Genomic DNA, 26,701 nt, shown 5'->3' with positions numbered 1-26,701 from the left:
AGCATAATCATGGCCATGAAACCTAGAGAGCATTCAGGGTCTTATCCACAAAGTTCATTATTCCAAAAATCTCTCTGGGTATCACCTTTCTTTTCCTTCCTTCTTTCTTTCTTCCTTTCTTTCTTTCTTTCTTTCTTCCTTCCTTTCTTTCTTTCTTTCTTTCTTTCTTTCTTTCTTTCTCTTTCTTTCTTTCTTTCTTTCTTTCTTTCTTTCTTTCTTTCTTTCTCTCTTTCTTTCCTTTCTTCCTTCCTTCCTTCTTTCTTTCTTCCTTTCTTGTCTTTTTGCCACTTCCAGGGCCACACCCACGGCATATGGAGGTTCCCAGGCTAGGGGTCTAATCAGAGCTGTAGCTGCCAGCCTATGCCAGAGCCACAGCAACTCGGGGATCCGAGCCGCATCTACGACCTACACCACAGCTCACGGCAACGCCAGATCCTAAACCCACTGAGCAAGGCCAGGGATTGAACCTGCAACCTCATGGTTCCTAGTCGGATTCATTAACCACTGAGCCACAACAGGAACTCCAGGGTATCACCTTTCTATATTTTTAAGACATTAAGTGACAGTAACAGCAGCTGGGAATTCCCATTGTGGCTCAGCAGGTTAAGAACCTGACTAGTATACATAAGGATGAGGCTTCAAATCCTGGCCCCGCTCAGTGGGTTAAGGATCCGGTGCTGCTATGGCTGTGGTGTAGGCTGGCAGCTGCAGTTCTGATTCAATCCTTAGCCTGAAAGAAAGAAAGAAGGAAGGAAGGTAGGAAGGCAAGAAAGGAAGAAAGGAAGAGAGAAAGAAAGAAAGAAAGAGAGAGGGAAAGAAAGAAAGAAAGAAAGAAAGAAAGAAAGAAAGAAAGAAAGAAAGAAAGAAAGAAAGAAAGAAAGAAAGAAAGAAAGAGAGAGAGAGAGAGAAAGAAAGAAAGAAAGAAAGAAAGAAAGAGAGAGAGAGAGGAAGGGGAAGAAAGAGAGAAAGAAAGAAAAGAAAGAAACCCTCCAGACAAGCCCAGGACCATCTTCTAGGTAAAGAGGAAATAAATGTGAGAAAGGGTTGGATCAGCAAGAATTCGGGAAGCATCTCCCCGTCTGCCAGGCATGTAAAGAAGACCCAGTCCCCACGCCCCAGGAGCTGAATAAATAAACCTGACATCTCTCCAGCCTGCGTTGGGTGGAGCCCTCCTGGAGGTGAAAGCACTGGTCGGGGAGACACGGCTGGGGGCTGGGAGGAGGAGGAGCCAGCAGCTGAGAAACATGTGTCACAGCACTGTGCCCACTTAAGGGACCTTATGGCCCCGCACCAGCCCTGCGCTGAGAACCAGGAGAAGGGCACACCGTTTTCCCAGTGGCCGACTGCAGCTCGTCATGGGGTGGCGGACCGCGGTCCAGTCCGATTGTGGACACCTGCTCTTTCCACAGGGTCACCCACAAACACACACAGGACAAACGGCCCTGCCAAGGGGTAGTCGGGTGTTTAAGAGACCAAGATGTGCCCCCTATCACAAAATAGAACAACGAGCCAACCGGTAGACTGGACATCCTAACGTGGGGGAGTTCCTAGAGAAGAATAATAACCAAGCACCATTTACTGAGCATCAATAACACACCTAGTACTGCTCTAAACACTTTACATATATATATATTTTTTTGTCTTTTTAGGGCCGCACCCTCGGCAGTTGGAAGTTCCCAGGCTAGGGGTCCAATCAGAGCTATAGCTGCTGGCCTACACCACAGCCACAGTAACGCTGGACCCGAGTCACATCTTCGACCTACACCCCAGCTCACGGCAACGCCAGATCCTTAACCCACTGCGCAAGGCCAGGGATCGAACCCACCTCCTCATGGATGCTAGTCGGCTTCATGAACCACTGAGCCACAACGGGAACTCCTTCACATGTTTTTAACTAAGCTTCTAAACCTATAAAATAGGCATAATCTTTCTTGAGTGCCTCACTGCAAGTAAATCATTCTGAAGTAACCATAAACAACACAGTGCCCTGTGGCAAATAATATTTTTAAACCACAAAGAGTCCACTGGGATAAATAAACAATGGTCGTAGATGCTGAGAAGAGATGAAGAAGAAATTGAAAAAATAGCCTTTGCTGCCAGGAAGTTTCTGGTCCAAATAGAACCACACTCTCGCAGACACACAACACGAGCAGACACACAACACAAGCAGGAGCAGCGAGGAATTAACACGGAGAAACTATTCACATAAATATTAATGGGAGGCAAATTGAAGGTATTCTGATGGAAATAAGAGTTCCGATCAGGTGTTTTAAAGCATTTGCCAGGGAAGAATGGAAAGATAATTATAGGCAGGGGAAACGGACTAAAACTGTAAACAAATAAGAGAAGAAAGGACTGACTATGAGAAGATAATTAGTGGAGCTCCCCCGGCACCATGTCCGCCAAAGGCCGTGCGAGCGCGATGGCAGTTTTTGCCTCTTCCCTTCACCCACTTTAGTGAGGACTCCTGATCACAGGGGAGCGAAACAGTTCCAGTCATCTGCTTGGAGCCCAATAGGTCACTTCCCGGCCGGGACGAAGCTGCAGTCAGAAGACACCTCTCTGTTTCTCAGCTCCGGGCCTGGCATCCCTCTCGGGCAGGCCCACTGTGCCCGGCGGATGCCTTCCTGCAGGGCTGGGCCACCTCTCCAGAACCAGCCCAGCACCAAAGGGGGCTGTCTTCCTCAGGCCTGAAGGACTGTCCCAGGCTCCATGCTCGCTGACCAGAACTGGCTTTATGTCCCCATTCACCCCAGAACCAGCATTATGTTCACCCATCAACCACCAGGAGAGCTTCTGCTTTCCCTCCACACATGGGCTGCTCGAGGCCTCTGACATGCTCCCAGGCCTCCCCGCGCCCCCAGGGAGTTTCAGAAGCGGCCTCATCCACAGTGGGCAAGGCCAGAAGTCCAGTCGGAGGCTGCACAGCAGTCAGCTGGGCCAGGGGGACCTGCGCCTGGGCTGGGACAAGGGTCAGACTCAGGACGCAGCATTTTGGAGGCAGGGCCCTGATACCTTCCTGAATGACTGGAAGTGACACAGGGGCGATGGGGGGTGGGGTCGGGGATAATCTTTGAAGCCTGAGGACCTGGAGGGATGGACCACTTTTACTGAAACAGAACAGGTGTCTCCTGGAGGAGTTGAGGTGTCTGGGGACACACAGTGGACCCTCGCGAGCAGGCAGTGGGTATTCTACTGGGTCTGAGTTGGCAGCACAAGCCTGGCTGGGAACCAACAATGCAGATGTAGGTAGAAAAGACACAGGGACCAAGGCTTGGGCCCGGAGCCCCCAGGTTCCTTGTTTGGGGGGCGGGGGATGAACCCAGGACAGGGAGACATGTCCAGTGAGGGAGGAGGGGCCCAGCATGAGGTGCCCTGATGTCTGACGCCCTGCAACCCCCTCTAGCCCTGGGTGCCTGGAGCCAGAGCACAAACACAGGTCCCCCACGTGTCTAAATACGTGAAAGCTATAATGAAGTTCAGAGACTATTTATTAAAATAGGTTCCATCCCCGCGCATCCAGAACTGTACCTTCACGAGAGCCCAGAAAGCCATGTTCAAATCATGACTTTGCAGATTCCTCTGGGCTCCATGGGGGGGGGGGGGATGCTCAGCCCAGGGTTAATGACCCCTTCTCCTCCCTCATGGCGGGGGGGGGGGGGGGGGGCGGGGGGGAAGGGTGGGTGTCTTGTGTGCACCAGCGTCGACGTCCTGGCCCCCCTTACACTTAGCAAGGACCTTCTCGTGTGCTTGGCTCTTTGCCTCCGCCTCAGCAAGGGGTCCACGGGGCCAAAATAATGTCCCCACTCAGAGCCTGGACCATCCTCTTTAGACCAGGCTCTGTACTGTGGAAATTGCCCAGCTAATGGCCCTAAACCCACCTCCAGGCCTGAGGGCCTGCACTTTCTGGGGGGGGGGGTAAAGGAGCTGTTTGCAGGACACTGATGCTCAGACACCCACATGTGTGACAACGACAGTACCCATCACCTTAAAAAGAAGGAGACTAAAGCTCAACTTAAAGCAGCATGCAGGGAACTCCAGAACTCCCGTGCTCCACAAACACAGCTAACGAGCTCAGCAAACCACCAGAGTCCACTTCTAAAGAAGTCTTAACACCAGGCAAAAATGTAAAAGAATCAGAGGAAGGCCTGGGGAAGGAGTGGGATGGACGGGGACTCTGGGGTTGGTAGATGCAGCAAACGATGGCATTTAGAAAGGATAAGCAATGAGGTCCTGCTGTGCAGCTCAGGGAGCTCTAGCCAGTTTCTTGGGATAGAACATGATGGAACAAAGTATGAAAAAAAGAATGTATGTGTATGTATGACTGGGTCACTTTGCTGTGACCCAGAAATTGAAGAACTAGGTAAATCAACCATGTTTAATTAAAAAAAAATGTTTAAGCTGCTGTTTTGCAGAAAGAGAGCAAATGACATTTAAACTGTCCCCCCTGGAGTTCCCGTCGTGGCGCAGTGGTTAACGAATCCAACTAGGAACCACGAGGTTGAGGGTTCGGTCCCTGCCCTTGCTCAGTGGGTTAAGGATCTGGCGTTGCTGTGAGCTGTGGTGTAGGTTGCAGACGCGGCTCGGATCCCGCATTGCTGTGGCTCTGGCGTAGGCCAGTGGCTACAGCTCTGATTCGACCCCTAGCCTGGGAACCTCCATATGCCGCGGGAGCGGCCCAAGAAATAGCAGAGACAAAAAAATAATAATAAAATAAACTGTCCCCCATCCCCAACCCCAGGTCAGTGGAGGCTGGGGGACTGCAGCTAGGCCCCTGGGGCAGGCCCCTGGGGGCCGGGGGACTTATCCTCAAGGAACTGTGGTTGTCTGCATGGACCGCCAGCGGCCGGTAATGTCTGAAGGTCTGGCACAGGGCTTGTCTTTGTTCCACCTGACTTAGAGCAGTGCCAGGGCTGAGGCGATGGACCAGGTGGCTTCTGCTGAAAGCATCTGAGAGCACAGGTATTGGCCACAGCAGCCAGCAGAGGGCAAGGAACGAGAGTGACAGGCATCAGGTGGACCTAAGGGCCTGGGAAAGGGGTTACGAGGGGAATAGGGCCTTTGAAAGTTTCTCGTGTAGGGACATGAAGCCACACACAGGCTCAGGGCTGGACGCATGTTCAGGGAAGGCCTGAGAAGATCCCAGCTCTCAACTCTTTTTTTATGAGTTGGGGTGTCACTGGCATACAACAAGAACGCATTCCCATGTGACAGCAAGTTCCCACAACACAGCAATGGATGACTACAGAATTCCAACAAACACTTGAAGGATGAATATCAACCCTTCTCAAACTGCAGGAAAGAGAAGCGGAGGGAACACTTTCTAACTCATTCTTTGAGGCCAGCATTACTTTCATATCAAAGTCACATAAAGGCATCAGGAGAAGACTCATCATCAATGTCCTTTATGAATATACATGCAAAATTCATGCACAAAACACTAGAAAACCAAATCTAGCAGCATTTTAAGAGGATTATACTCCATGACAAAGTGGGATTTATCCCAAGAATGCAAGAGTCAACATACGTTAATCAATCAATGTAATGCATTACATTAATAAATAGAAAAGCAACACCCATGATCATCTCAACTTAAGTACAAAAAGCATTTGGAAAAATCCAGCATCCTGTGATGATAAAAACACACCACAAACTAGGAATAGAAGGAAACTTCCTCCACATGAGAAAGGACATTTAAGCAACTAGACAGAGCTGGTAGTTACACAACACGGTGAAGGAACTAAATGTAACCGAATCGTACATTTTCAAAAGGCTAATCAACCACTTGTTATGTTACATTTGTCATGTGACCTCCACTTCAGCTTACAAAAGGGAGGAGGTGAAGCAGTCAGGACCACAGGGACGACTGGTCTCCAGCTCTCACGGGGCCTCCGTTCTACGATGGCGGGTACCAAAGCAAAGAAATGACGAATATTTGCAGAACATTTGCTGTGTACCAAACACTCCTCTGAGCACTTTGATTTCATACAAAATCAGGAAATCCTCAGAACTAACCAATGATACAAAGTTATCTTCTTTTTACAAATTAAAAAATATATAGAAAGAGAGAGGCCCAGAGAGATACAACAACTTACCCAAAGTCAAGTAGTTATAAAGTGGCAGAGCCAGGATTTTAAGCCAGTAAATCTTCAGAGATTATGTTCCTAACTCTGACACCACACAGCGCTATGAGAATAAAGCAGGGTGTGGGTGTGGAGACAGCACTGCTGCAACTTCTAAGTATCCCACTGACATACGTTTTGATTGCAGTCATTAAATATGGCTTATGGGCGTTAATAGAGACAAAAGTACACAGCAAATCATCTGAAACTGTTTAACATGGAATATTCAGCTTGCTTTGTATCTACTTTGAGGTAAAAACAGAGCACCAAACAGACAATCAAATGCATTATTAACCATAAAATCAAGTAATTTTCAACTTCTTGTGGGAATTGCTGACTCACATAAAATTAATGTAAGAAATAAATTTATCAGGTCCAACTCCATCTTTCTTTACTTAAGGAAAAGGTTTCAAAGAAACTAAGTGACTTGACACTTCATGCCAGAGTTCATACCTCAGTCCTCTGTCTTAAACTGCCAGTCTTTTCAGTTTATTTTGCCCATAGCTACCTAATTTACTTAACAGATTTCAGAGTTGGTATGCAAATAATTTAAAGTTGAAATTTATATAAATACTTAGGTTGAATTTTTTTTGGTTGTGCCCATGGCATGTGGAAATTCCCAGGCCAGGGATCGAACCTGTGCCACTTAAGTGACAATCTCAGATCCTTAACCCATTGCACCACAAGGGAACTCCTTCAGGTTGAACTTTTTATAAGCGTGTGTGTGTGCGCGCGCACATGTGCATGCACACGCATGCTTCAAATATTTATGTGTCTGCTTAATTTGGTCTACGTAATTAAATATAGAGTATGGTACATCTTTTCACATTCAGCTTTTGCATCTTAACACGATATTGCAATATTTGGATTTCAAAGGCTGCATGAAAATTACTATATTTAAACAAACATTTTCTCAAAATATAAAAGGAGATGGTGATGACAAGAAGGAAATAAGAGCTAGGAAATCCTAGAGCATCTTGGAAAAAGCAAGCAAAGGTAGGCAAATTCTAGGCATTATTAAGTTTTTGCTAAACCCCAAATAAGTGTTGCTATGTATTTTTCTATTTATTTTACACCCATGTGTTATAAGGAAAATATCACCCATATGTGTTTCATTCAATGTTCCCTAAGCTGAGCATAATATAATTGTCGAGGAGGTGTTTAAGGTCCGGTAAGTTTTTCGATTTTTACAAAGCCTTCCTCCTCCCTCTGAAAAAAGCAAGTGGTGTTTTGCCAGCACAGAACAGAACTTGAACAGGGGGCAGATTGAGTTTGGTTCTAAACTTAGAGCACACAAAATTGAGTGACTGCCAAGCCTGCTGAAATGTGTTTTCTCCAATCTTCTTAAAGTGCATGAGGAATTCTAAAGAAAAATTGTAAAGCCTTCCATGACGAGTTTTCTTTTAACCACTGAATACTCCTGAATGGAAAACCACATACTGCATATAAGATAGTGATGTGTTTTATCAAGTCCTGGTCCCGGTATATTTCATTCAGTATATTTTCCCCAAAAGGCTCTCTCATGATATCTTTAAGCTTAGGCAGTTCCCTTTATTTGGATAGAGAATCGATGGTTCCTGGCCAGTATGCTCCTGAAATTAATTGACCTTCACTTTTCAAAGAAGAAGCAAGAAGTGGATGGGGGAAGCAGTTATACAAAAAGACAATATCGAATCAATAAGCGTCCTGATGTCTGATCATACCAAAGCGTCTAAGATGATTCACTAGTCTTGAAGGGGGATGGGAAAGTATTAGCGAAATCAACAGATTGATCCAGGCATATGGGCGTCCTGGAAGGCGGCTGAGAGTGGGAGAGGAGAGGGAAAGGACATGGAAAACAGGGCCGTGTCGCTTGGTTCACTCACTGCCAACACACTGAAAAACACAGGCTGGAGAGCCCACCGTTTAAATGGGATGACATTTAAGTAATTCCTTTTGTTCATGTTTTTGAGACTTCTCCATAATTCATCAAGCAGGATGACTTCTTTTGCATATTTCCATGCCTTTTAAAAACTTTTTTCACCCAATTTCAAACCTGAATATTGGGCATAGAAGTGAAACGACGCAGAAAAGGATTAGGAGGATGAAGAGGATGAAGGAGTTAACATCTTCAAGAATAAATTCTTTCATGATGGAAAAAAGCCGGTATTTGGGATCCTGCTGGGAGGTGGGATATTATTTCTGGATTTCCCTTATTAGTGATCATTTTAACTGATTAAGGATCAGTTCTCTACTTCCATCTCTGCAACTCCAAGCATTTGTTGCTTTCACACTTTTTTTTTTTTCCTTTTCTTTTAGGATGAAATCCAAAAGGTCTGAAGATGGTTTTTCTATAGGTTTTGCTTCAGTCTTAGGTTAATTCTATTTATATTCTTTGCACTTTGAATCAATATTCTGGTTCTGCATTTTGAAAATAAGACCTAGCTTTTAATTTATCAAAAGAGGAAGAAGACTATAAAAGTCAGATTTTATTTCATGCCTATTCAATTGAGTTGTGAGTATGAATTTGGAATGTTTTCCCAGTCAGTTCAAACCAATCAGCAGATGCATTAATGGTCCTTTCCATATAATGTGATGCCATTTCTCAGACAATTGAGAATTAAATCTCCATGTCGGTATGGGAGGTATATTGCATAAATATAAATAATGCAGGCTACCATATTCTTAAAAGTGGGTAAAATCGTGGTTATCGAGCAGGTTTGCCTGAAGTCAAGTCAACCACGAAATACCTGACTGACACCAAGCTGCTGCGGCCAGGGTGCTTCATGCAAATGCCATCCCTATCAGTTTGTGTCATTAGGCAAACTTACCTTCTGTTTGCCTTCACTTCCTCATCTATAAAGTTCCACAACCTTGGTGAAACCTGGCTTATAAACATAGGATTGTTGTGGAATTAAGTGAGTTAATACTTAGGACAATGCCTGGCACACACACAGGAAGAGTTCAGTTCCTGTTGGGTGTTACTATGTAGCCCATTCCCCCACCCCTGCGAATTCTGAAAATATAATTTTTCAGTGCCCTTCTGTGTGCTTTGCTAGGAATGCAAGCAATCCTTGATGCACGGCTTTAAACTTGAGTTATTCAGACTGAAAGTATTTGGTAGGTGGCACAGGCTGTTCCTTTCAGCACTTGGAGCCAGCAGCACACAGACCACCGTGAAGACTCATCTTTGCACTTGTTTTCTTTGACACCAAGACCCTCACCCGCCACCTCAGCCCAAGCTTCTCTTCCCCCAAAACCCCAGACCCTGTCTGTTCCTGAGACACCTGTTCCTTTCCCACAGTGAGACCTATCTCCTTTGCGTTCATGTTCTGTCTTTTGTTTTGTATATTTTGAGGCTGTGTGTTAAAGAGTGTAGACAGCGATTCCACATTTTCCTGGTGGATTAGCTCATTTTCGGATTATTTAGGGCTCTCTTCCAAGCTATTTCCTTTTATCTCTGTGTCATGCTCAGCCTGGTCATTAATAACAATTATATCAGGTTGGTTTGAATTGCTCCCACCATGGACAGCTCCAGGCCCCGTATTTTTAACTGTGCTGCGGTTAAATTGGCAAGGTACTCTGCTCTTACGGTGAGATCAGAATTTGCTTGTTAACATTTCAGCGAGCATTGCTTTTTCATTCATACATTCAACACTTACTAAGCACATGCCATGAGCCTCAGCTACATGAGAAAGACAAAAAAAGGGCCCCTCCCAGCCCTCAGCTTGGTTAAAACCCAGAAAAGCAGAAGAATTCAAGTGCTTTTTTCCCCTTAGGGTTATATCAATATTCATTCTACAAGTTATCATGGTGGATATTATTCGTGTGCGTGTATGTAGTTTTTCTGTAATTTCAGAACTTTTATGGCAACCATGACCCAGTTTAATCAAAGCAGAGCTAGTCTTGATCCGTGCTTTAAGCATGTGCGTGCAAAGATTGCTCTGCAAAATGGGGCATTAAAGAGATCATTGGCCAAGGCCACAACATGAGAGAGGCTGCCATGTTTCTTCAAGATCCTGACAAGCTGCAGGCTGTTGGCCTCAGAGATCACATCCTTTCTGTCGAGCCTTCACCTTTCATCACACCTGTACAGAGATGTGGACATTATTATTCAACACAAGAACCTGGTCTTTCGACTGTAGTTGCAGACAATCTCCACTCTTCACTAAGCTTGTCAAACAAGGACTGAAGCAAAGACTCATTGACAATTAGGTGATACGCCCTTGTCATTGCATGGTCCCTCCACACAGCCATTTCTTCTTTAACTGCTAGCCTTTGCCTCTCTCTCTTCGTATGCTCTCGTAGCCTGGCCCAGATCAAAAAGACACTGGGATGAGGAAATCAAAGAAGATTTCACAAGACCAAAAAAGGAGAAGGACCCTGCTCCTGGGTGAGCTCGACCAAGTCTGAGGACCAGGGTCCAAGGTCCTTCAAAATCCCCCCTCCGGGACTGCTGAGTTCAAACACATGTGCACGGTAGATTCATGTGCCAGAAGAGAACCTGGAAACACCAATTTGTGTCGAAGCCCTTCAGACACGGAAAGAAGTAACAGATGGACTCGTGAAGAGGAAAGGAAGGCATTTCCAATGTTCTGTTGTCGTTCTGACCAAATCTCCCAACAGGCACTTTTCACTCAGTTGAGAGATATCATCAGACACTTGATGGCTTGTTAAGTGAGTTAATGATCTTTTCTTCTCAAGGCTGTGGCAGTGGTGGTGATGCAATTGTCCCAAAGTGTTGTCATCCTCCACCTATAGCATCTACGGCTTTACATTTCTTCAAGTGTCATTTACTCCCGTAGAACCTGCCTTCAGGCATTTTTTTCACACATGCGCAGAAAAATATGATGATGGAAGAACAAACACAAACTCAGAAAACCCAACATTTACAAAATTCTCTGTATAATGAGCACCCGCAACAACTTCTGCCAATTTTTATATATCTTACAGATGTAAAGTCTGAATTTCAAGGAGTTTGGGTTTAAAATACATACACTACTTTATATAAAATAGATAGCCAACCAGAACCTACTATATAATGCAGGAAACTATACTCAGTATATTGGAATAACCTACAATGAAAGAGAATGTAAAAAAAGAATATGTATGTATATCTATATATATATATACACACACATATATAATATTCATATATATTTACATATGAATCACTTTGCTGTACACCTAAACCTAACACAACATTGTAAATCAACTACATTTCAATAAAAATAAAAAAGTTAAAAAATTTAGTTTGAATCTCAGCGAAGCTAAGCGACTTACTTAGGGTGGAGGCAGAACCAGGACTCCACAGACTCATTCTTCCCACTCGGTTACTACAAACCAGCCCCAAACTGGAGGGTATGATTGTACCACCTTAGAGTAAAAACCAGGAATTGAGTTAAGAGCTGGGAACCTACTCTATACAAAAGTTTAAAAAAATGGTGACGTTCCTGGCAAAAAGAGTCCCTCCTGAAATTATAAGACTAAAAAGTGTTCTAAGCATAGTATGCAATAGTAAATTTCCTTATAGTTTCTTTGATTCTTTCAGAAACAGAAACTTTTTTAAAAAACCCCTAGATTATTTTCATGACTATACTGTAATAGAGCAATAAAGATAATAGTTTGCAAATATTTAATATTTATTAAGTGCCAAGCACAGTTTTACGTGTGTTTCATGAATTATCTCGTCAGCGGCAATGCCCTTGAACAAATCATCACTGTTTGCACTTTCCAGATGAGATAAATGGGACTCAGGGGGGGTGACTTGTCCAGAATCCTTCTGTCTCTAGGAGGTCTGGGCGAGACTTGAACTCGGGGGCTCCACCCCAGGACCACAGCCAGAGCACATCTGTCCCTCAGCCCAGTCCCTCGGCACCTCCCCCACCTGCCCAAGCCAGCCCTCCTCCGCCTCACCGCTGCACGCTGTCCTCACCACCCAGTGCCAGCACTGCCCATGCACAAGTGCCCCTCCACAGCGGACACGCTGTGCCATCTCTCTAACACATGCTTCTCCCCCTCCTCAGAGGCCCCCAGCTTCTCATCACACTCAGAGGGCACCTGCCATCCTCACCTGGGCCCAGCCCGCCAACGAGATCCGGCTCCCTTCTCTCTCCCCAACCTCATTTCTGTTCCAACCGCCCGGACTACAGCCCCTCCTGAAAGAAGCCTTGTCCATGCTCTCTGAGAGCCTGTGCACCTGCCCTGTCCCTATAGGTCACCCCTCCAGGGACAGTCACCAGACTGGCCCTCACCTCACCTGGGTCCCTGTCAGTGTCCCTCGGTAAATGCAGGCAATGCACCAGACCCCCACTTTACTGGCGGTTTCCTGACTCCGCTCTTGTCTTTGACATTGAGGGTTGTTACCTGATATTTCCTTATTGTTTGTCTTTATTTCCTGATTTGTCCATCACTTTATTATTGGAAAGGAACCATGGGAGCAGCACCTTTGTGTCACTCACTAGGCTCTATCCCTAAGACCCAAAAAAGTACCAGGAAAATGTGAGACAATAAATGTGGATTAAATGAACTGATTTTTTCCAATATCTTTAGGATATTTAGAAACTGTAATCACTACCAGATCAAAGGGCATGAAAGTCATTGATATATATTGAAATTTTCTTACCCCAAACTTGTGTGATGAACATTATACCACATTTGAATCATCAAAAACATTATAGAATCCAACCAAGGATAAGGAGGGGCAATGATTGTGTGACCTACAGACCAATTAGTATTTGGCCGCCTCTCCTAAGCTTTTTCAGTTTTTTTCAGTGCAACTAGTAGTTGAAGTTAAGGAGTAAGTTTTTAAAATCTTACCAAACTAGTAGCCTTTGGAGCAAGGGAATGACCATTAAGATATGGTGCTTGAGCCATCAGCCACTGGCGCCTCCTGTTTCCCGGTTTGTGATTCTAAACCCCACTGGAACCCAGCTCTGGAGGAGGAAAACAAAAGACTGCAATGTTTTCTTGACTTTGGAAACCCTTTGATGAACTTGCATAAATTAGTAGCCTAGAGAAGCTTATTGAGAAGATACCTGAGCTAGTGTTTCTGCAGAATCACAGTATCACTTGCACTTGGGAGTTTAAATGCTAAGATAAGGTCTTGGCTCTCTCTCTATTTTCTAAGGCCCGAGATCACATATTCTGCCCTGCAGGTAAATGTGGTCTGGCCCCATGAGATTTGCTGTCTAAGAACGCGTTAGACGCCCGTCTCCTGCGGTAAATGCCGAGGCAAGTGGGCACAGAGAACCCCTGCCTGTCAGTGAGCACGTTGATTCTTTCCTTAAGTGTCTCATCCCAACACGCAAATTAGAAGGAAAAAACTATTTATCGTCAGAAAAACCAGTGTCAGAAAAACTGCTGTTCAGTTTCTAAAAGATGGAAAATAGTCTTAAATGTTTTGACAGAGAACAAAATTCACAAACAAATGGAGAATTTGTGAATAACAACAAAATTTGGAGAAATGTTACAACCCAAAAATGTTCACCAGCTGCTTAGAATTCAAAATTCTGGTGTTTCCTGTGGATCCCTTCTTTGCACAGCACAATGATTACAGCAGCAAATGGAGACCTTGAGAGGGAGGGGGTGGGCTGGAGCGACAGTCACTAAGGGACCCCAAACACATCCTGCCGAGACCTAGTGGGCATCTACGCTCCACTCCTGAAAAATCCGAGCCGGGGTTCTCAGCTAGGGGGCAGCCCACCACCCAGTGGTGACTCGAGGGTCAGGCTCCCCCGGGGGCAGCCCCTCACTCACCTCACCTGTGCTCAGATGACCAGAGGGGTCGAGAATCAGGGCGCACAGGCCCACTCCGCATCCTCAGCCTTGGCGGACCCACCCCTTCCACTCGCATCTATTCCTCTGCCAAGAAACGGTCCCCAGACCACAGCCCAGAGCAAAGAGGACAAGTGAGGGCTGTCCTTGGCCGAACGATCAGGACTCCGTGACCACCAGTTACCAAGAAGAGGAAGACATTCTCATGATCCAACACCAGGGAGAGAGATGCATAACTGAATGTAAATACCCCTCGGGAGTTCCCGTCATGGCTCAGTGATGAACGAATCTGACTAGGAACCATGAGGTTTCGGGTTCGATCCCTGGCCTCGCTCAGTGGGTGGAGGATCTGGCGTTGCCGTGAGCTGTGGTGTAGGTCTCAGACACAGCTCAGATCCTGAGTTGCTGTGGCTGTGGCGTAGGCCGGCAGCTGTAGCTCCAATTAGACCCCTAGCCTGGGAACCTCCATATGCCACAGGTGCAGCCCTAGAAAATACACAAAGCCAAAAAAAAAAAAAAATCCATAAAATAAATAAATACCCATCAGAGACTAGATAGAAGGAGCTCTGCTTCTCCGCTGGGGAAGAAATTGCCAGTCGCCCCCCAAATCAATACTCCCCTATCATTATCACCCTAGAACCCCTGAATTTTAACCACAGGGGTTCCAGGGAACCATGTTCCAGCCTCCCTCCCAGTGAGCTGTGAGCTGGTTACTAAGTTGTGGCCAGACGCAGGAGCAGCGGTGGGTCATTTCCAAGTCAGGATGTTCCCAGAGACTCTCTCCTCCTTCCCACCTACTCCCCTTCCTCTAAGGCGGGCGGCAGAAGCCAGGCACACTGAAAGCCTCTGGGGCCAGGCCGATGAGGGCACAGCACTGCACCAGGAGCAAGAGGATTCTGAGGACAGACGAGCCCCCTCATGCCGACCGTTAAATGAGAGAGAAGCACACTTCTATCTTGTTTAAATCACTGTTTTTTGTAAATCTCCATTACAGATGCCAAACCTATAACTAATACATATGGCAAACAATATGGAATTCTGCTCATCCCCCGTTCAACATTTAAAATGCCGTAAAAAGGGAATGAAAAAAAGGAACTCGGCCAAAGATAGAAAATAGAAATGTATTGATTCCAATCACCCAACACGAATTGAATTGGATATTAATTCATTAAGCGTGTGGCTATCGAAGGTGAGATAATAATTTTTAAAAATAACCATCATCCTGAGCAAGGGCTAAATTCATTCTCATGAAGTTCATGAAAAATGCTCCTTGGTCTATTTTCACAGTCACCTACACATGTCCTGGAGGCTCCCTCTGTGCCTCCGGGGTAGAATGTGGCCATGCCAGCCAGGATGACACCGGCCTCGCAGGCCAGTGCAGACCTCAGACCCCACTCAGCACAGGCCCCCTCCTGCGGGTCAGCTGGTAGACCGGCCCTCAATGTGAACCACAGCGGAAGCGAAGCCGCAGCCACGGGAGCAGCATGGCTCAGATGGGAATTGGGGCCGTGAGAGATGGTTAGCGCTGCTGCTGCTCAGGGCAGGGATGGGAGGTGCCTGCAGCCAGCGGAGGGTGCCTGGCTCTGACCAGGAGGAGGGCACATGAGGAGCCCACGTGGCCTGAGCCCAGAAACGGACAAGGGGGTGAGGCACAAGGCCTTTGGTTAGGATGCTTACTAGGTGTATGTGTGTGTGTGTGTGTGTGTGTATGAGTGAATGTGTGCTCGTGTGTGTGTGTGCATGGTTGTGTGTGTGTGCATATAAGTGTGCATGAGTGTGTGCACATATGTGTTGCATGAGTGCATGTGCTGAGTGTGTGCTCAGTTGTGTGCATGAGAGTGTGTGCATGCATGACTGTGTGTACATGAGTGTATCGATGAGTGAGTGCATGGGTGTGAGTGTGTGTGTGTGCGCATGAGTGTGTGTGTGCCCCATACCTGCTTTCTTACATGAGCCCTTAGAGGGGCAACCACAGCCGACCACGTTCCATGACTTACCCAGGGGTATGGCCTCTCCTCATCTTGTGACATAGACATCTGTGCAAATTTAAGCTTTTCCAGAACTTCTTAGACAAACTTTGCTAGGGGTTTGCAGGTGATGAAGCTGAACTCTGGTATTACTGAAGGATCACAATCCTAGCAGCAAGCTCCTGGGTCCAGGCTGAGTGTCCCAGGGGCTTCTTACCAGCAGCCCCACCCCTTCCCCTGGGGGACTCAGAGGCTGTCCGTGGCCACACAGCCTACTTTTCTATCCATATAAATCACCTCTTGAATTTTTTCCCCTCTGTGATAAGCTAAGCAAATTGATCCAGTCACATCTAAAAAAAAAAAAAAAAAAAAAAGGAACTTATCTCTATGTCTTAATTTACCAAATACAGTATATTTTTATACTAGGGTCACACACAGCCTCTGGAGTCCACAAAAGTGGATTAAAATCCTAATGCAAAAGAGCCAACACGTCTGTGCCCCCTCGCTTTATACGTGTATTACCTCAGCACATTCACAAAGAAATCGCAGGCTCCATCGTCACCTTGCTGTTCAGATGGGACTCAAGCCTACGCTGTCCACTCTCAGGGGCCACACATCCCACCCACACCCATGTCACCTCCACCTCTGCCCACGAGCCATGGGGTTCTGAACTCCCAGCTTCCCAGGCCAAAGGAGGGTGAAAATAGCATCAACCCCACAATAATACTGAGAGCATTTAAAAAGCTAATCCAGGAGTTCCCTTGGTGGCTCAGCAGGTTAAGGACCTGACATAGTGTCCATGAGGACACAGGTTCAATCCCTGGCCTCATTCAGTGGGTTAAGGATCTGGCGTTGCCATAGCTGGGGTGTAGGTCACAGATGTGGCTCGGATCCCACATTGCTGTGGCTGTGGTGTAGGCCAGCAGTTGCAGCTCCCATTCGACCCCTAGCCTGGGAACTTCCATATGCTGCCAGTGCGGCCGTGAAAAGAAAATAAAAATAAAAAGCTGATTCCTATAAAAGTTCTGAGGATAACTCCTGGCATATAGAAAATGACCACAAAGTGTCAGATAAAAATATACTATTTGAGGGAAACCCATCCCCCTGACTGTCATGGGCATCAGGTTATTGCTGAACATTCACTGAAGCCATCCAGCCTCCAGGTGTGACAAATCATGCATGTGGAGGAAAGATAGCAAGCAATAGATGCTGTCAAGGCATTGTGTTGATCTGAGGTGTGATCCTGCCACTGTAATTCTGCAAGAAAATGTCCTTTTCTTGAGACGCATGCTGAAGGCTGTGGCATGATATGCTTTAAAATTCTCCAGCTGGGGGGCAGGCACATAAGTGTTTGTGGCACAATGTTCAGTGGAATTGTTTCAAAATGAGTCATTAAGAGAATAAAAGGGAACTCCAGGGAAAGGGTGGTGGGGCTGGTTCCTCCCTGGGGAGAGCCGGGCCTGGGGTCGTGGGCCCTGGAGAGGCTGGGGACAGGGACACAGCGAGCGGGCCAGGTGGGTTCTCCCTGCCCACCTGCAGCAGCGCTGCTCCGCGTGGGGAGGAGGGGAGCAGCACACAGCAGCCCCCCCCCCACTGGGGGCCCCCTCTGTCGCTTCCCAGCATGAGTCTGCCCCTCCCCAAAGCCACCCCTTCCAGTTCACGATATCCAATCGCATCACGGCCACCTTTGGTTCCACTCTTATACCTACCAGCTCCAAATCACTTCCCTTCATTTCCAGAAGGTTTAGCTCTTGGCTTCCAGTCACTAAGACCGTCACACCTGCCTGATGTCAGCACACGTACCCCTGCTTCCTCCTTGAGTCCTCTGCTCCCATGACCCTGTCACCCACCTTTGCTGGCAGCCACCACCCCCAGCCCGGCAAAGTCAGGAGCAGTGACTCCCCCGCACCCACAGCCACGTTCGTCGGTGCCTGACTAGCTGCCGTCCCCTCCCCAGCACCCCACCCACCTTCCGCGTCTCCCCGCTCCAGGAACCCCAGCATCCCGATGTCTTCAGGCTCCTCCTTCCCTACATCAAGTTCCAGGGTCAATTAGTCCAACAAAGCCCTTAGATATACGGCTCACTCTCTTGCTTTTCCCTCATTTTGTTGGATTTGTTTGGCAAAACCACCCAATTCCATCCACCCTAAACCTTCAGGCCCCTGATCTAGACCCACCCTGAACCTTCCTGCCCCTGATCCAAACCCATCCTGAACCTCCTGCCACTGCCTCCATGTGGCTGAGGGCGGTTAGACACAGCCCTGCTCACTGGGCTCCCGCTGAATTCAACAACCAGTCGTCGCGCCCACCTCTCCTCACCATCTCCAAATACCCCCTCACCTGCCTCACTCCCAGCTGGTGGCCTCACTCCTACCTCACTGAGAAAATGCCAGCATTCAAAGGGACCCTCAGAGGCCATGTACTGGGTCGGGGAGTGTCTCCCCCAACCTCACATGGACCCAGAACCTGTGAACATGGCCTTGTCTGGAAGTACAACCTCTGTTCAGATGAGGCCATGTTGCAATAAGGGTCCCGCATAAGTCCAGGAGGACTGGTGTCCTTAGAAGGGGACAGACGCAGGCATGGAGAGAAGGCCATGTGACAATGGAGGCAGGGAGGGTACCTACAAGCTAGCAGATGCTGAGGGTCAGCACCAAGCACTGAAACCAGGACAGGCAGGGGACAGACTCCCCCTTAGAGTCCCCGATGGAAGGAACCCGCTGAGACCTGACCCCAGACCTCTGAGCCCTGGGCTGTGAGAGAATTAAATTCCATCACCGTAAGCCCCGGTGCGGTACTTCACACAGCGGCCCCGGGCAGCTCACAGACTGACCACACGGCCACGGCATCCGTCTCCTCGGACCTTGCCTGCCCTCTGGGGAGCACAGACAACCTGCAGGCTCCCTGGGAAGCCCAGCCCACTCCTCCGTCACAGGTGATTACAGAACAGCGCACGCAGTCCCTGTGCTGCCAGCTGTCCCTGTGGATTCTCTCTTCCAATGGAGCTGTGTGTATAGGTTCATCCCAAACTCATTTATCCCTCCCCACCCCTTTCCCCTTTGGTAACCACAAGTTTGTTTCCAAAATCTGTGAGTCTGTTTCTGTACTATATAAATAAGTTCACTGGTGCCATATTTTAGATTCCACATATACGTGATCTCAAATGGCATCTATCTTTCTCTTTCTGACTGACTTCACTTAGTATGATAATCTCTAGTTGCATCCATGTTGCTTCAAATGGCTTTATTTCATTTTTTAAGGCTGAATAATATTCCATCCTTTATAGGTGCCACATCTTCTTTATCTATTCATCTGTCAATGCACATTTAGGTGGTTCCACATCCTGGCTACAGTAAATAGTGCTGCAATGAACATAGAGGTGCATGTGTCTTTTTGAATTGTGGTTTTGTCCGGATGCATGCCCAGGAGTGGGACTGCTGGATCACATGGTAGTTCTCTATTTAGTTTTCTGGGGAACCTCCACAGTGTTTGCACCAATTCACATTCCCACCAACAGGGAAGGAGGGCTCCCTTGTCTCCACACCCTCTCCATCCAGCATTTGTCATTTGCAGACTATTTGATGATGGCTATTCTGACAGGCGTGAGGGGGTACCTCATTGTAGTTTGGATTTGCATTTCTCTAATCGTTAGTGATGTGGTCTCCTCTGTCTCATCGTCTTTGCCCAGCAGTTTGGGGGTGGGGGGGAGTGTAAATGGGGCAGAACAGCGGGAGGCAGCCGAATGCACCTGTGGGTTAGGAAATGAGCACACCTCACGTACTTCTGGAACCTGTCCCAGCTCCTTCCAGCAACGGAGTCCTCCCCTCCTTATCAGATGGCTCCAGACTCTTCCCGCCAGCAGGCATGGTGCACATGCGGTGCAGAACACAGGGCTTGTTTGCCTGCCTCTCGTGTGTCTCTCTGCTGTGTTCTGTGTAGCTCTGCCTCTCAAACTAGACAGACACCCCTGGAAAGGAGGGGTCTTCGCTTTCACCACCTGCCTCCCAGGACTTAGCAAATACTTCACAACTACTGAAAAGATGTACAAATGGATTGGTGTCTATCAAACAGCCTCTCGTGCAGCCTATTATAGGTACACACCACACATACTCTAAACTGGCCGTGTTGTCTTGTGCCATCCCCCCAAAGCAAAGATTCTTGGATTCCGCTCATAACTGCAACATAATAACTCATTCCGTTAATACTTATCATACTCTGCTGGGCAGATTGTACCAGATCCTGGAATGTAATCAATTAATATTGAGCACTGGGTGTTATTAGTATGTGTTCTTGCTAATCAGGACGAGCATTCTCCCATCTGAGGCCAACCTGTAAGCATTTTCTTAAATCTTTCTTGAACTGCCTTCCCAGCTGGTGATACTATGTTCCAAGCCCGTTACACGCAAAGCACATTGGTCAGGTCTAAAGAGCTCATTAGCCCTGTCTTCTCCCTGAAAAAAAATTCATGAAATTCAAAGTAATACAATCATATGAACATACTAAGTAAATTCTGAGAGCTATACTTTGCATTTTTTTAAAGATACCAAAAAAGTTATGGATTCACCCCAGTCATCTCTGCTGAAACTTTGATGTTTCCTAGGGCGTCGCGATTAAATAGCATTTAGAGATTCTGATTTGGGGATTGTTTGCCGTTTCTTCCTTTCAAAGCCCCGAACCTCCGGCTCTCAAAACTGGCAGAGGCGCCCATCCATTTAAGCCTCTATCAGATTACCAGGACCGTGTGATGTAGCCACAAAGCTGCACAACACGCCGGCTGTCTGCGCCCAGTACAAAGCGGCTCAGACATAAATAGGGCTAGAGGCGCGTTTGGATGGCAGAGGGCAGCCTCCTGCTTCATCCTCACGGAAACGCGGCCCTGGTTTAGTACAGATAGGGTTTACTGGCAAAAAAAGCAGAAAATAGAAACACCCTGTTATCATCGAGTTAAGTGGTGGGACGGTCAGACATGAAGCACGGAGCTCAAGGAAACCTTGCGGCTTAATCTTGAAGGCAAGGAATGTCCTTTGTAGTGTGTCGAGGCATTTCACTCTTTATTTTTATTTTTTGTGTGGCAGAGCAGCTCATTTGCTTGGAATCACTGAGACACAAAACGTCTTGTCCCAAGACACTGAGGCGAGAGAGAGAGGAGGGAAGGAAAGGGAGAAAGGCAGAGGGGAAGGTTCCCCAGCAGGGAAACAATCGTGAGTCTTGTCTGCTCGGGGGCGGGGGGGGGGGGAGGAGGGAGACACTCTCCTCCAGGGAAACCTTCTTACCCTGTATTATTATTATTATTATCATCATCATCATCATCATTATTTTGGTAGGGATAGAGAACAGGAGAGTTTGCAGGAAAGAAAAGCTAGTAAATGCTCAGATCCCGAGGTCTGGCACAGAGCCACCGGGAGAGGGGAGTGCAGGGGACACCCCTGGGGACACACCTAGGGACCCCCCCTGGGGACACAGCCTCCCACAAGAGGCCCCTGAGCAAAGTGATCATCACGCTCGTGGGTAACACTAAGGACCCGAGTTCCAGCAAAGCCCCCCATTGCAAAGTCCGTGTTCTCTTCCGGACCAGTGACCCAGAGGTGGCCACTTAACGTTCACCTTTGTTCAAGCTCGAAGGGAGGAGTGGCTTAAAGGGAGACTTGCAGGTCAGGCTGGGGCTTCACCTCCTCGTGGCCATGTCACAGGGCCTCAGGAGAGGGCGGCTCAGGATGCGCGGCCGTGAGCCACCCAGAGGAACGACCCTGTGACTCCCAGCATTTTCCTGGCTCCTTCTCCAGGAAGAACACACAGAAGGAAACATTTTAAAAGTTCTCCCCATGCTCTGCTAAATATGTCAACACATAAAAAGATCTAAAAAGACATCGATGGCTGCTCTCACCAGGATGATGTGTAACCTTTAACCACTGTCAACAACAGAAATGAGCCTTTATCCCATGCTTGATGTGCTGGGCACACCTCCCCTTCAGATACATCAAGTTTACAAATCAGGACTGAATTTTTAGAAACATTAAGTGGGATCATAAGGTTGAAAGCTGCATGCAAGGGCCTCGTTACTACTCATTTCTATTTCCTGGAAACTGATGTTCCAACCCCGTTCTCTCTTGCAGGAATCAAAGTCTTGATTTTAGGAGCAGTAACTCTACATGCCTCCTGGATGTTATATTCCTAGTATCTTATCCGACAATTTCTAGATCATGTTCAGGAGCAAGGCAGTCAGGGAGCTCCATGATCTCTGGCTGCAATTCCCCTTCCCACCTCATCGCCCCCCAACTTCCCACTGCACCCATCTGCCCAGTATGTGTGTGTGTGTGTGTGCGTGCGTGCACGCACACACACACACACACACACACACACACACAATGGCATACCTGCCCCCTTAATATTCCCTGGCCAGGCAGGCATTCCCTTTCATACCTACACACCTTAACCCACGTCATCTCCATGTCTGCAAGGCTCCGGCTCCTCTGTCCTTCTGACCATCTGTCCAGAGCCTAAGCTTCTTCAGTGACTAAGTGGGGGCCTCTCCGACCTGCCTTTCCCCAAATGTAATTTTTTTTTGTCTTTTTGCTATTTCTTTGGGCTGCTCCCGCGGCATATGGAGGTTCCCAGGCTAGGGGTCGAATCGGAGCTGTAGCCCCTGGCCTATGCCAGAGCCACAGCAACGCGGGATCCGAGCCGCGCTGCGTGCGACCTACACCACAGCTCAAGGCAACGCCAGATCGTTAACCCACTGAGCAAGGGCAGGGACCGAACCCACAACCTCATGGTTCCTAGTCGGATTCGTTAACCACTGTGCCACGTTGACGGGAACTCCATCCCCAAATGTAATTTTAATGGTTTTTTTTTTAAAAAAAACTTTTGCATGTTCACACTCCTCCTGCAAAACCTCTCATCTCTCCTATGTGCCCTGGTTTTATGTGTGCGTGTGTGTGTGTGTGTGTGTGTGTGTGTGTGTGTGTCTATATCTCCACCACCAGAGCCCTTACCAGTACAGATCATGCCACCAGCCCCTTTGCATTGTGAAGGGACTGTGAGCAGCGTGTCAGGAAACACACTTGGAACTGCGGGAGAATATGAGAGAAACTGCACTTACACTCAGCTAGTTCATTTGAAGAGAAACTCCCTGTTATTAGTGCTTACACCTTACACTGGATAAGTTATTACATTAAATCTTCCCCATAACCCTTCACCCATTTAACAATAGAAAAGTGAGACTCAGAGAGGTTAACTGTATCCAGTGGGAAAAAAATATTTGCAAGTGATATGACTGATAAGGGGTTAATATACAAAACACATAAATAGGTCATACAATTCCTTTCAAAAAAGCAAACAACCCGGAGTTCCTGTTGTGGCTCAGTGGTAACGAACCCGACTAGTATTCATGACGATGCAGGGTCAATCCCTGGCCTCACTCAGTGGGCTAAGGATCCAGCATTGCCGTGAGCTGTGGTGTATTTGCAGGTGTGGCTCAGATCCGGTGTTTCTGTGGCTGTGGTGTAGGCCGGAAGCTGCAGCTCCAATCAGACCCCTAGCCTGGGAACCTCCATATGCCATGGGCTCTGCCCTGAAAAGAAAAAAATAAATAAAACAGTTTAAAAAGGGCAGAAGACCTGAAAAGACATTTTCCAAAGAATATGTACAGATGGCCAACAGGCACATGAAAAGCTACTCAACATCAATAATCATCAGAGAAATGCAAATCAAAGCCATGATGAGGAATCACCTCACGCCTGTCAGAAGGGCCATCATCAAAGTCTACAAATAACAAGTGTTGGTGAAGACGTGGAAAAAAAGGATTAATGTAGCCACTGTGGAAAACAGTATACAATTTCCTAAAAAAACCTGAAAATAGAACAACCATATGATCCAGCAATCCCACTCCTAGGCATATATCTGGAAAAAACAAAAACACTAATTTGAAAAGATACATGCACCCCAATGTTCATAGCAGCACTATTCACAATAGCCCAGATGTGAAAGCAATCTAAGTGTCCATTCACAGAGGAACGGATGAAGAAGATGTGGTACATATATACAATGGAATACTATTCAGCCATAAAAAAGGATGGAATTTTGCCATTTGTGATGACATGGATGGACCTACAGGTCCATCTTATACTTAGAGAAATAAGTCAGATAAAGACAAATACTGTTATCACTTACATCTAAAAAATAAAATGAATGAATATAACAAAACAGAGAACAAACTAGTGGTTGTCAGTGGGGAGAGGGGAGAAGGAGGGGCAAATATGGTTAAGGGATTCAGAGATATAAACTCCTACATATAAAATAAAAAAATAAATAAGCTACAACATACGTCATACAGCACAGGGAACAGAGCCAATGTTTGCAATAACTTTAAATGGAGTATAATCTATAAAAATCAATTATACTTCAATTTTAAAAAGTGAGGTTAACTATAAATAATTCACATCTAGGCTGCTCGTTGGCCAGATTAAACTGGAAAGACAGAATAAACCTGTAGGTAGAAGCTGGCAGAGATGAACTGGTTTTCTCATAAAACCCCATCATGCCGGAGAAATGCACAGCTGGCCACTGCGGCTCTGTGCATGGCTAGCACAGCTATGAAGATAAGTTCCAGGCCAGAACCCCAGGGCCTCCCACTCTGCCAGGCTTCTCCTGCTCCCTGGCCCTCTCACGAGGCTCACCTATAAACGATGCAGGAATCGGGACGTTTCCCAGCTTGTGTGTTAAAGCACAATCCCCGTCCCCCCAAAACTAATGCAAGGAAGCAAACCTGCAAACATGATTTGCACTTGGTTCACTGAAGGAAGCCCAGTCCTATAGCTGCAGGTGCTCCCATGCCTGCTGAAGGCCCTGTCCAGGGTGTTGCAGAGAGCTTTCCTACCCAAATAGGAAAGCCTGTCACTGTCAGCTACATCCTAGGAAAGGGGCCTCAGAGCTCAGCCCCTCCCCTGAGGCTCGAGAGCATCCTGGGTCATCACACCCTCTGCCCCAGAAATGCACGCCTGGGATGTGATGGTGCAGGAAGAACCCAAAATGTAGATGAAGATATGCAAAAACACTCACCATCTTTATCACAGAAAATCTGCAGGCAATGGAAATGTCCAACAACAACAGGGCCAAGCGACCGAGTAGCAAGGCCACTCCCTCCCGCTTGGAGCACTCTGGGCCATGTGGACAGTGCAGCCAAAGGACAGAGAATGGGATCGGGGCCAGGAGGACCCAGCACAGCAGGTGCGAGGAGAACCCTGCACAGCAGGTGCGGGGAGGACCCAGCACGGCAGGTGTGCAGGCGCAGATCTTTCCTTGGACAGGTGGTGATGAGGTCTTGTGAGTGGCAGGATACAACTAGGCTGGGATGGGAGAAATCAAGGGTGCAGGCGAACTTCACACCCTACAAACGCCTCCTGTCTGGGTGTGCACCTGGGGCGAGGAGGTCTCGGCAGAACTGGCCAAGCCCCGCTGCCCCCGCCTCCCTGTGGCGCAGTGACACAGAACCAGACATACCTCCCTGGCCTGTCTTTCCAGACAGAGTGCTCTCTCTGGGCGACAGACAGGTGCTGAACGTGTGCGTCGTAGAGGAGACAACTGATGGTCTAAAACAGGCAGGCCTGGTGCTGTGCAGGATGTCAGGATGGGCACAGGTGACATTTAAACCCTGACATTGGCCTTTTTTCCAGGCACCTCAGCGTCAAGGTGGGAGCCCTCCCTTCATGACTGTCCCTTCGTCCCCCAGGCAAACACCTGCTTTGTGCCGAGCTAAAACCCGACTTCCCAGCGTGTTAGGAGGCAAAGCAAAGATGCCAGCAGGGGAAACTCCCTATGAAAGTCCCAAACACACCCTCTACACACGTTGCTCCATCTTTGAAGAAAACCAAGGCACCCCCCCACCATGTCCGCTTACCCAGTGCATTTAGACCTTCGTTAAAAAGAAAACAAAATAACCAGGAAATCTCTTAAAATCACAACTGCAAGAAAAAGCCTGAAAAAATGGTAGAAAGGTGTCCAGCTCTGACATTTGAGGGGAAGGCCCCCACCCCATCCTTTTGCCTGCTGTGAGCACTAGATTCTGAGAGGCCGTGACCTGGTGGGAAAGAGAACTGGTGGCCACAGTGGGCTCAACTCGGGAGCCCTGGCCCCACGGGCAGCCGCTGAGCAGTGGCCACAGACACGCATGCCCACGGGGCCCCAGGCACCATGAGCAGAGACACAGAAGGAGAGCTGCCCGCTAAGGGCATGAGGCTGGCCCGGCCCATCTGTCACAACCACCAGGTCCAAAGGCCACAGGTGCAGATGGTACTGAAGAGTAAAAATTGCACGCAGGCAGAGGCTGTTGCTAGAACAGGAAGAAGCAGGATCTAGGCCGGGCTCCAGCGCTCTATTCATCTTCAGCACCTGTTGCTTCTGCCTCTCTCTGCTGCCCTGTGAATGAGGCCCTTTTATTTATAGAAGACATGCATGCACCCAGACCGGCCTTTCGCCTACTGTGAACACGGCTGGTCCACCTTTGGTGCCTTCCCCAGCCAGCCAGCGGTCGGCTCCCTCCCAGGAGGTGCCAGGGTCCCTCCCCCTAGCCGGGACCCTGTTCGGCACCTCCTCTCCCAGCCCTGAACTCACAAATGTTTCTTTAACTCCAAGAGTGCAAATCACCCTGCTAAACAAGAGGTGAGAGTTTGGAAGAACTGCAAAACCTGGCCACCAACTGCCCCATCACAGGCAAGGGAGGCAAACAGACACAGTGAGCCAAGGGCATTTTTAGTGTGAGAAGATGACAAAGCGTGAGAAAACGCAGGTGGTGGTGGGGTGTAGGTGGAGGTGCAGGTGGTGGTGGGGGAGGTGGGGGCGCAGGTGGTGGGGGTGCCGATG

General features: G+C 47.8%; 2 protein-coding genes across 19 annotated transcripts in view; one reads left to right on the top strand and one right to left on the bottom strand.

The window, feature by feature from the left end:
* The window catches only part of ST18 (ST18, C2H2C-type zinc finger), a 294,874-nt gene that overhangs the window by 211,261 nt on the left and 56,912 nt on the right, over positions 1-26,701 (bottom strand). For 9 of the 18 annotated variants that reach the window (XM_021089396.1, XM_021089378.1, XM_021089382.1 and 6 more), the window contains exon 3: positions 12,921-13,036. The exons of the other annotated variants lie outside the window; for them this stretch is intronic. The gene's annotated coding sequence lies outside the window, so the exon portion shown is untranslated. The remainder of the gene's footprint in view (positions 1-12,920; positions 13,037-26,701) is intronic. 18 annotated transcript variants of the gene reach the window in all.
* LOC106509064 lies at positions 9,626-15,307 on the top strand. Its single transcript, XM_013993293.1, has 4 exons — positions 9,626-9,678; positions 11,894-12,065; positions 12,128-12,317; positions 15,165-15,307. The coding sequence occupies exons 1-4, from the start codon at positions 9,626-9,628 to the stop codon at positions 15,305-15,307; spliced, it is 558 nt and encodes a 185-aa protein (XP_013848747.1).

This window comes from Sus scrofa, chromosome 4 (assembly GCF_000003025.6).
Source record: "Sus scrofa isolate TJ Tabasco breed Duroc chromosome 4, Sscrofa11.1, whole genome shotgun sequence".
NCBI lineage: Eukaryota > Metazoa > Chordata > Mammalia > Artiodactyla > Suidae > Sus > Sus scrofa.
The sequence above is the reverse complement of the archived record's forward strand: the minus strand, read 5'-3'. Positions and strand labels throughout refer to the sequence as shown.

What these genes read in the sequence shown, in the direction of transcription:
- LOC106509064 (XM_013993293.1), top strand. Translation starts at nt 9,626, where the DNA reads ATGGACAGCTCCAGGCCCCGTATTTTTAACTGTGCTGCGGTTAAATTG. An exon ending in GCTGCGGTTAAATTGGCAAG is followed by an intron (nt 9,679 to 11,893) that starts GTACTCTGCTCT and finishes TTCTGTCTCTAG; the next exon opens with GAGGTCTGGGCGAGACTTGA. An exon ending in CACCTGCCCTGTCCCTATAG is followed by an intron (nt 12,318 to 15,164) that starts GTCACCCCTCCA and finishes CTATTTTCACAG; the next exon opens with TCACCTACACATGTCCTGGA.